At 48.4% G+C, this 11,222-nt stretch overlaps 1 protein-coding gene across 2 annotated transcripts in view; it reads left to right on the plus strand.

The window, feature by feature from the left end:
* Positions 1-11,222, plus strand: part of plb1 (phospholipase B1) — an 81,063-nt gene that overhangs the window by 24,654 nt on the left and 45,187 nt on the right. For both annotated transcript variants that reach the window (XM_055630749.1, XM_055630750.1), the window contains 4 exons: positions 419-500; positions 5,111-5,215; positions 6,008-6,103; positions 9,627-9,698. In XM_055630749.1, coding sequence (XP_055486724.1) covers positions 419-500; positions 5,111-5,215; positions 6,008-6,103; positions 9,627-9,698 — 355 coding nt within the window. The remainder of the gene's footprint in view (positions 1-418; positions 501-5,110; positions 5,216-6,007; positions 6,104-9,626; positions 9,699-11,222) is intronic.

The raw sequence follows: 11,222 nt of genomic DNA on the forward strand, positions 1-11,222 counted from the left end.
CCAGCGTAGTGGAATCGAGGACCAGAGGACACAGGTTTATGGTGAGGGGTGTGGAGGGGATAGATTTAATAGGAACCTGAGTGGCAACTCTTTTTTTTTGCACAAAGGATGGTGGGTGTATGGAACGAGCTGCCGGAGGAGGTAGTTTAAACAGGTTCCATCACAATATTTGAAAGGTACATGGATAGGACAGGTTTGGAGGGATATGGGCCAAATGCGGGCAGGTGGGACTAGTGTAGGTGGGGTGTGGGCAAGTTGGGCCAAAGGGCTTGACTCCGTGCTGTGACTCTGCACACCACAGATCCCAGGGGATATTGTACTGGATTAGCGCTCCTGGAGATGGGTGCTCAAACCGAGGGAATAGGTGGCGTGAAGAATAAAGTCTGCGCTGAGTAACTTGTCCGCCGTTCACTTGCAGGATGTTGTGCTACTGTGTGGTGAAGCCCACTGAGAACTCTGCAGAGCTGGAGATGATGTCTGAAGCCAACAGGGCCTACCAGGTATCTCATACGGTCATGTTCACAAGTCATAGGAGCCAGGGGTGCCAACATTGGGTGAGAGGTGGGAGTGAGAAATTTATGAGAGATCAAGCCCGAGGGAGTGTAGCGGGGGGGGGGGGGGGGGGGGGGGGGAGGTTAGGGGGAGAGTGTGGGAGGGGGTGTCCTCCCCTCCCACTGGTATGGAGCTTTTTCATTTTTCAGCTTGAAATTGTGCAATCTGGTTTATACTATAGCGAGGCTTTTAACATACTTGAATGCATTATTTATGCTTTAAATTGGATTAGCTATGAATAAGGTTAGGCTAAATTACATTCCACAGTAGAACCAGGCTCTGATCAACAGGTGCAGCACATGAATGATCTTAGTGTATTCATGTATGGAAATCAGATTATAATCAAGCACTTGGCCCATGTTGACCAACCTGGGTCTCACTGCACACCTGGTACTACTCCTGACCCTGACTTCAGTTGCATACCTTCTCTCATTCCTGACCCTGAGTCCAGCCTTACACCTGCCCCCCCTATTCTACCCTGATCATAGCTGCTTACCTGCTTAGATTCCCAGTGTTGAACACCCCCCTGGTCCCAGCTTTGACTGCACACCTAGTACTATTCCAGACCTTGAGTCTGGATGCACATTTTGCCTTGCTCTGAGCCCCTCTGCACTGACAATATATCTGGCCCACACATAAAGCCCAATATCTGAACCTATTACGTTCAAGTCCACAGGTGCTTATCAAATGCGGTAATCTTTTTGGGTCACTTCATGGACTAAATTTTGTATAACAAAATATGCTACATCCATTGGCTTCCTTGTTATCAAACATGCTAGTTACTTTGTCAAAGAAGTCATCAAATGGTTGAACAAAATTTCTCATCCATAAAATTTTACTCACTCAGCTGTTTAATATCCTGTTACAATTTCCTTAATTTCCCTAACAAACTGGCCTGAAGTCATTTTCACCCAAATATTATCAATATTTTGCTGTCTTCCTCTCAGCTGGGACTTTTCCGAAATGCAAAGTCCAATAACTATATATTTAAGCAATAATATTCTATTTAATGTGATCTTGAGAGTACATCATATTTTCTGTGATATTCATAACACAATGATAAAAAAAGATCTTTGTTTTGATTGCACCTACCAACACTCATACATTATTATATTACAGTTAATATGTACCAAGGGAAAATCTTTGTTCCAATCCTCCATATTCCCAATTACTTTTACATTGAAGTGATTGAAATCCAAGTGAAGTTTAAATGGCATCAGAAAAATAAAACCTCCAGAATAGATGATACTCATTACGTGGTTGGTTGGAGTCAGTATCAGCACAATTACTATATTAAACTTTGAAACTTCAGATTTCCTGGTTTAAGCTAAAACTAAAGACAAATAATAACCTCCTCACACATTCCCCTGGAAGTATCTCTGTCACTCCTTTAAAATATGCCCCTTCTTTGAGCAAGCTCTTAAACATCGCATCTGAATCAGAATCCTTGAGGATGTTCATCTACGTGTTCAATTAATAAAACAATGAGATTGGGGACATTTCTATTCAACCTGTCAAAGGAATTTGGGGGGGGGGGGGGGGGGGATTTAGAAATAGTTAGTGAGCTAAACAAACATAATAGTTGAGTAGCAAATGACAATAGTGGTACCTTGCCAATATTTAACTGAAGGAAATAATGGGTTATCGGGGCTTATGTTGTGACAGACAGCCTGACACCTTGCATGTCATTTTAATATTACACTTATCCCATCCCCCTGGATATTCCGAATTAATAAATTAAAGTAAACTAATTACAAATCAGGCTAATTACAAATCAATAACATTAGGCAACTCCGAAACACGACGCGCTGAGCATTGGGATCCAGGCATCACGGACAACTGGCCTCAGTTCCCCGCTCACATCTGGCAGTGATCTCAGTCTGAACCAGGGGCCACGGGACGTTTTTAAAAGTGGGGAGGCTGAGCGTTTACTGATCACGGGCCTTGATATGGTACTTGGCGAGGGAGTGAATCAAACGAGTGGGGGGAGGGTGTGGAAGAGTGGTGTGTCCCCTCCCAGAGTAGGGTCTTTTTCAAATTTGATGTTAAAATCATGTTTTAGGGCATTGTAGAAGTATAATTTCAATGTATTTTGTTTGGTGTTTTTAAGAGGTAACTTTTTAATGGGTAACCTTTTCCACACAAAGGGTGGTGGGTGTATGGAACAAGCTGCCAGAGGAGGTAGTTGAGGCAGGGACTATCCCACCATTTAATAGGACAGGTTTGGAGGGATATGGACCAAAAGCAGGTGGCGTAGCTGGGACATGTTGGCGGGTGTGGGCAAGTTGGGCTGAAGGGCCTGTTTTCACACTGTATCACTCTATGACTACATTATACCTCCACCATGCATGAATGCTTCAAAATCAAGTGGTTGAGTCTTATTGCCATATACTCAAGCATAGAAACATAGAAAATAGGTGCAGCCCTTCGAGCCAGCACTGCCATTCAATATGATCATGGCTGTTCATCTAAAATCAGTACTTTTTCCCTGTTTTTTCCCCATATCCCTTGATTCCGTTAGCCCCAAGAGCTAAATGTAACTGTCTCTTGAAAACATCCAGTGAATTGGCCTCCACTGCCTTCTGGCAGAGAATTCCACAGATTCACAACTCTCTGGGTGAAGAACGTTTGTCCTCATCTCAGTCCTAAATGGCCTACCCTTTATTCTTAAACTGTGGCCCCTGGTTCTGAACTCCCCCAACATCGGGAACATTTTTCCTGCAGTTGCAGTAAGTGAAAATCTAGCAGGCAAGCAGGATGCTTTCTCCAACCATCCCCATTTGAAGTCCACTATCTTCCATCGTTTCTACCCAGTGCTTGGTACCTACTTTCACTGGTTGTCCTCCAGGATGCACCGAGCCGCAGCCTGGTCCATGCCGGTCACCAGGGCGAATTCGGCACAGAGACTCTCACGGCAGCGGTGCAATGCTTCCGACGCCTCCGACGGCCCGGGACTCTTGCACTGAGACAGCTCCATGGCCGGAGCAGCAGCGAGTGACTCGCTAGCCCGGCAAACACTCGCCAGCCCCGTCTCCCCGTCCGCATCTGTCCCCGCCGCTGCTTCTGCTTCCATCCCTCCCTTAACCCCGGCTCTCCAACACCCGCGGCCCATGCAGTTGATATTAGTTTTGAAATAGAGCGTAACAGAGCGTGAGAAATTCTGTGATCAGCGTGAGAGCGTGAGAATTGGGCAAAATGCGTGAGTCTCACACTCAATGCGTGAGAGTTGGCAGCTCTGCAGGAGCAGAATTAGGCCATTTGGCCCATCAAGTCTGCCATTCAATCATGGCTGATCTATCCCTCCCTCCTAACCCCACCCTCCTGCCTTCCCTCCCATAACCCCTGACACCCGTCTCCACAATTCAGAGTCATAGAGTGATACAGTGTGGAAACAGGCCCTTCAGCCCAACCTGCCCCACCGGCCAACATCTCTCATCTACACTCGTCCCACCTTCCTGCATTTGATCCATATCCCCCCAAATATGTCCTATCCATGTATTTGTTTAATTGTTTTTTAAATGTTAGGATAGTCCCAGCCTCAACTACCTCCTCTGGTATCTTATTGCATACACCAACCACCCTTTGTGTGAAAATGTTACCCCTCGGATTCCTATGAAATCTTTTCCCCTTCACCATAAACCTATGTCCTCAGGTCCTCGATTCCCCTACTCTGGGCAAGAGACTCTGTGCATCTACCTGATCTATTCATCTCATGATTTTGTACACCTCTATAAGATCACCCCTCATCCTCCTGCGCTCCAAGGAATAGAGACCCAGCCTACACAACCTCTCCCTATAGCTCACACCCTCTAGTCCTGGCAACATCCTCGTAAATCCTCTCTGAACCCTTTCCAGCTTGACAATATCTTTCCTATAACATGGTGCCCAGAACTGAACACAATTAAATGCGGTCTCACCAACGTCTGATACAACTGCAACATGACCTCCCAACTCCTATACAATAACTTTAGCTTTACTCTATCCTCGAGTGACTCAGAAAAATCGACGTTGATTAAACGTGGCTTAGTTCATTATTATTGTCATGGAAAAGCTTTTGTACAGTGTAAAGCTTTTGTTGCATGCTATGAGAAGAAAGGAGAAAGGAAGAGGAGGAGCCCGATGGCTGAGGGAGAGCTGAGAAGTGGAGGAGACAGCAAGGGCTACCGAATATTGGAGAAGTCAATGTTTATGCCGCTAGGGTGCAGACTGCCCAAGTGGAATATGAGGTGCTGCTCCTCCAATTTCCGGTGGTGCTCACTCTGGCCACGGAGGAGGCCCAGGACAGAGAGGTCGGATTCGGAATGGGAGGAGGAATTGAAGATAGGCACAAAATGCTGGAGTAACTCAGCGGGACAGGCAGCATCTCTGGAGAGAAGGAATGGGTGACGTTTCGGGTCGAGACCCTTCTTCAGACAAATTGTCCCTAGTGTGTGTGTGTTGGATAGAGTCAGTGTGCGGGGATCGCTGGTCGGCGCGGACTCAGTGGGGCCCTGACTGTGGATCGGCATTCACCAGCTTCTTTTCCTGCCCTCTATCCCCGCCCCTTGCCTCTCCTCAGCACCACACCCGAATGCTCGTTGAGTCAGGCAGGTACGAAACTCGAGAAGATTTCACCGTCGTCTTGCAGCCTTTCTTTCATCACGTCAAGATCCCGATTTTGGAAGTAAGTGATAATGCCTGTTTATTGTGGAATCTGAAGACCCCCTCTGACATGTTCAAAAGGGCTTAGCAGCAGAATTAGGACATTCGGCCCATCCAGATGCTGCCAGGACTCAAGGGCCTGAGCTACAGGGAGAGGTTGAGAAGGCTGGGACTGTACTCCTTGGAGTGCAGAAGGATGAGGGGTGATCTTACGGAGGTGTATAAAATCATGGGCCAAACGCAGGCAGGTGTGACTAGTGTAGATGGGGCACGATGGTCGGCATGGACAAGTTGGGCCGAAGGGCCTAACTGGACGTGTAAGAAGGAACTGCAGATGCTGGTTTAAACTGAAGATAGACACAAAATGCTGGAGTAACTCCGCGGGACAGGCAGTATCTCTGGAGAGAAGGAATGGGTGACATTTCGGGTCTGAAGAAGGGTCTCGATCCGAAACGCCACCCATTCCTTCTCTCCAGAGATGCTGCCTGTCCCGCTGAGTTACTCCAGCTTTTTGTGTCTACGTTCGGCCTAACTGGACGTTACAGTTTTCAGGCTCCTGGACCTTCTTCCCGATGGCAGGGGTGAAATGAGTGTGTGGGTCTCTGATGATGCTGGCTGCCACTTTGAGGCAGCGACTCCTGTAGATCCCTTTGATGGTGGGGAGGTCGGTACCCGTGATGGATCTCCTGTGCTGTACGGCAATGTATTTTTATTTTTTCAACACAGTTGGGTTCGTGCCGATATTTGTGCAGTGTGCCCCTCTAGATGTCCAGCGCTGAGTGACCTATTCTGCTCCTTTCCTATTTGTCTTTAGAATGGACTTCCAGACACCTCGTTCTTTGCTCCAGACTGCTTCCATTTGAGCAGGCGGTTCCACGCACAGGTGGCGAGAGCTCTCTGGAATAACATGGTAAGATGTTAGCTGACTTCCTGTTCATTCCTGAGACAACTATCTCCCCCTGAAGCCCAACAGCCGATCAGATCTACTTAACCTTATCCACTGCCTCGAGGATATAAAGTGTTGGATGGCCCAGAACTTCCTCCAACTAAACGAGAGTAAAGGGCCTGTCCCACTTGCATGCGATTGCATACGTTTGGCACCACGCGAAGTTCACGCTAAGTACGCGCTAAGCTCGCGCTAAGTACGCGCGTGACGTCATTTGCGTCATACTCACCAATCAGCTGGGCAGGAGGCGGGACGACTGAATTTGGGCGTCGCACGGCGTCGGGCGGTGACGTCATCACGCCACGCCACGCCGGACGGTGACGTCATCGCGCAACGCCACGCGCTAGGCGTACGCCGTCAAGACACAGTGTACGCCCTACAAGACGCTGTGTACGACCGCAATGTGCCTGCGTGCCGACAGGACGTTGGCGCGCGAAGATTTCGGCCACTGCCACGCGATCTCGGGACCAGCCCCGCACAACTCCGCGCTTCTAAGTGGGACCGTCCCCGCGCGGCCATACGGTGCCCGTATGCCTCAAGCGACCACGAGGTTGCGTCATTTGCGAGCCAAGGTTGCGTAAGTGGGACAGGCCCTTAAGTCTGAGGCCATCCTTCACGGCTCCTCGGACTCAATGAAAATGATAGCAGGCAGCCTTGGAGGCCATTACCCCACTACTCTAACCTCACGTCAAAAAACTTGCCGTGATATTTGACTCGGCATTGAAATTTGACAAACAAGTCGATGCCGTGGAAAAGGCTAGCTTCTTTCAGCTTCGGACGATAGCTAAAATAAAACATTTCCTCCAGTTTGATGACCTGGAAAAGATCATTCACACATTTATCTCCTCCCGCCTCGATTACTGCAACTCCCTTTACACTGGCATCAGCCAATCTTCCCTGTCCCGCCTGCAACTGGTCCAAAACGCTGCAAAGTGCTGGAGTAACTCAGCGACATCTCCATCTTCCGTACCTTGCCTGTGTCAGACCCTAATCTGCCCTTTCGAAAACCTAAATGTTGTACTCTTTCTCACTGTGAAATCTCCGCACGGTATGCTCACATTGAAGAGGTTCTTCTCCTCGCTGTGTATCCCTGTTCCCTATCTGTGCTTCCTGCTGCTCTACCACTCTACCATCATGTTCACACCTGCATCAGTCTGAAGAAGAGTCCACACCCAAACGTCACCTATCCATGTTCTCCACAGATGCTGCCTGACCCGCTGAGTTACTCCAGCACTGTGTGAAACATCACCTATCCATGTTCTCCACAGATGCTGCCTGACCCGCTGAGTTACTCCAGCACTCTGTGAAACGTACCCTATCCATGTTCTCCACAGATGCTGCCTGACCCGCTGAGTTACTCCAACACTGTGACTTTCTTTACCCCCCCACTCCCATCCCCCACCTTAAATTCCACAGATTCACCACCCTCTAACTAAAGAAATTCCTCCTCATCTCCTTTCTCAAGTTATTCAGAGGCTGTGACCTCTGGTCCTAGACTCTCCCACTAGTGGAAACATCCTCTCCACATCCACTCTATCCAGTCCTTTCACTATTCGGTAAGTTTCAATGAAGTCCCCCCCTCAGCCTTCTAAACTCCAGCGAGTTGACAATAGACAATAGACAATAGGTGCAGGAGAAGGCCATTCGGCCTTTCGAGCCAGCACCGCCATTCACTGTGATCATGGCTGATCATCCCCAATCAGTACCCCGTTCCTGCCTCCTCCCCATATCCCCTGACTCTGCTTTCATTAAGAGATCTATCCAACTCTCTCTTGAAAGCCTCCAGAGAATTGGCCTCCAATGCCATCTGACGCAGAGAATTCCACAGATTCACAACTCTCTGGGTGAAAAAGTTTTTCTCATCTCCGTTCTAAATGGCTTACTCCTTATTCTTAAACTGTGGCCTCTGGTTCTGGACTCCCCCAACATTGGGAAGATGTTTCCTGCCTCTAGCGTGTCCAAGCCCTTAATAATCTTATATGTTTCAATAAGGTTCCCTCTCATCCCTCTAAATGCCAGTGTATATAAGCCCAGCCGCTCCATTCTATCAGCATATGACAGTCCTGCTATCCTGTGAATTAACCATGTAAACCTACGCTGCACTCCCTCAATAGCAAGAATGTCCTTCCTCAGAATTGGAGACCAAAACTATGCACACAATACTCCAGGTGTTGGCTCACTAGGGCTCTGTACAACTGCAGAAGGACCTCTTTGCTCCTATAATCAACTCCTCTTGTTATAAAGGCCAACATGCCTTTTGCTTTCTTCACTGCTTGCTGTACCTGCATGCTTACTTTCATTGACAGATGAACAAGGACCCCCAGATCTCGTTGTACTTCCCCTTTTCCCAACTTGACACCATTTAGATAGTAATCTGGCTTCCTGTTTTTGCAACCAAAGTGGATAACCTCCCATTTATCCACATTAAACTTCATCTGCCGTGCATCTGCCCACTTCCCCAACCTATCCAAATCACCCTGCATTCTAATAGCATCCTCCTCACAGTTCACACTGCCACCCAGCTTTGTGTCATCTGCAAATTTGCTAATGTTACTTTGAATACCTCACTAGGGCCGTGTACAACCCATAACGGGCAGTACTTGATGGGTTCAAAAGGCAAGTCACATATTCAGAGATCCGGGGTCATAGAAACATAAACATTCATTCTGCCATAGGCATTCGGCCTTCACTTGCACCCCAATATGATCCTGTCCACTCAATCACCTGCCTTCCTGCATTCTAGCCACAAGGGCATCCTCCCTCTTAAATATAGCCAATGTTCACACTGCCTCTGTGGCAGAAAGTTCCAGAGATTCACCACTCTCTGTGTGAAAAAAGTTCTTCTCATCTCGGTTTTAAAGGATTTCCCCTTTATCCTTAAGCTGTGACCCCTGGTCCTGGACTTCCCCAACATCGGGAACAATCTTCCTGCATCTGGCCTGTCCAACCCCTTAAGAATTTTGTAAGTTTCTATAAGATCCCCTCTCCATCTCCTAAATTCTAGAGAGTATAAACCAGGTCTATCCAGTCTTTCTTCATAAGACAGTCCTGACATCCCAGGAATCAGTCTGGTGAACCTTCTCTGCACTCCCTCTATGGCAATAAAAGGCAAAAGTATGACCATCCAGGTGTGGTCTCACCAAGACCCTGAGATAGTAGAACCTCCTGCTCCGGGTCAAGGAAAGAGCGCTCACGTCACGGCCCTGCTTCCACCAATCTTTCCACCACCACACACAAGAAGCACAAGATGCGACAAGACAGACACCATTGTACGCAGATGCCGAGATGTGTGTTCAGCTCTGGCTGAACAACTAATCTTGTGTGTGGACTCGATAAGAAAAAGAACCAGATACAAAATGCTGGAGTAACCCAGCGGGACAGGCAGCATCTCTGGAGGGAAGGAATGGGTGACGTTTCGGGTCGAGACCACATATCAATCTCACCAGCCTTCAGCAAGAAAATGTAACAACTTTTTTTTTTTACTTAGTTGCAACCTGTTGGGGAGAAGTCTAACTTCCAAGATGTCACGGCCAACGTCTCTCTGGACTGCCCGTCACAGGTAAGAATCTGAATGGATCGCAATGGATGGAGAAATACTATGGAGCGTGTACCAGAGTTCATGTTCATAAGTTCTAATAGCAGATTAGGCCATTCGGCCCATCAAGTTTAGTTCAGTTTTGTTTAGAGTTACGGTGCAGACACAGCCCCTTCGGCCCACCGAGTCCGCACCGACCAGCGATCCCCGCACACTAACACTATCCTACGCGCAGTTGCGACAATTTTACTTTGCACCAAAACCAATTAACCTACAAATCTGTACGTCTTTGGAGTGTTGGAGGAAACCGAAGGTTTCAGATAAAACCCACACAGGTCATGGGGAGAACGTACAAACTCCATACAGACAGAACCCATAGTCAGGATGGAACCCGGGTCTCTGGCGCTGTGAGGCAGCAACTCTACCGCTGCACCACCGTGATGCCTTGTGCTATTCTCTTGTGAAGTCCACTCCGCCATTCACTCATGACTGATCTATCTCTCCCTCTCAACCCCATTCTCCTGCCATCTCCCCATAACCCCTGACACCCGTACTAATCAAGAATCAGTCAAACTCCGCCTTAACTATGCCCAATGACTTGGCCTCCACAGTTGTCTCTGGCGAGGAATTCCGCAGATTCACCACCCTCTGACTAAAGAAATCTTCCTTCTGAAGATACGCCCTTTAATTCTGAGGCTGTGCCCTCTGGTCCCAGACTCTCTCTCAAGTGGAAACATCCTCTCCACACCCACTCTATCCCGTCCCAGTGGGTCTTTGAATGCTCTGATAATGAAAGGTTGGTCCTGGTTGTAAAGGTGATGGGGACCAAACCCAGCCAAGGCAGCCCCTCCTCCCAATCCCCCTTTAGGTATCTTAACGTTACTTGTGTCGGCACGGTGGCGCAGCGGTAGAGTTGCTGCCTCACAGCGCCAGAGACCCGGCTTCCATCCTGCCTCGTGTGCTGTCTGTACGGAGTTTGTACGCTTTTCCTGGGACCGCATGGGTTTTCTCCAGGAGCTCAGCTTCCAAAGACGTGCAGGTGTGTAGGTTAATTGGGCTTCGGTAATTTGTAAATTGCCCCTCTCGTGTGCGTAGGATAGTGTTACTGTGCGGGGATCGCTGGTCAGCACGGACTCCACGGGCCGAAGGGCCTGTCTCTGCGCTGTATCTCTAAACTAAAATGTATCGAGGTGCAATGACAAAGTGTTGTTTGTATCCAGTCAAACCACATAATACTATGCAGTGAACCCTCGTTATAACGGACCATAGCAGGGGGAATGGTGTCCATTACTGCCGATTGTCCGCTATAACAGAGTGTAAAATATGATCATTTCATGTGTAGAGACCCAAGAATAACAATGGGGCACGAGCACTAACAGAGGTGCCTTTACCCGACTGTAACGTTATAGCCAAGCCTTACCTGCCCTTAGCTACGATGTTCCTAGGTCTGAATACAGCAATACAGGTGTGGGGCTGGGGTGATGGGGACCAGACAGTGCTGTGGGTCTGGGGTGGTGTCGGCAGCCCGGCCCGGCAGTAGAGTCCTGT

Source organism: Leucoraja erinacea, unplaced genomic scaffold (genome assembly GCF_028641065.1).
Source record: "Leucoraja erinacea ecotype New England unplaced genomic scaffold, Leri_hhj_1 Leri_520S, whole genome shotgun sequence".
NCBI classification, from domain to species: Eukaryota; Metazoa; Chordata; class Chondrichthyes; order Rajiformes; family Rajidae; genus Leucoraja; species Leucoraja erinaceus.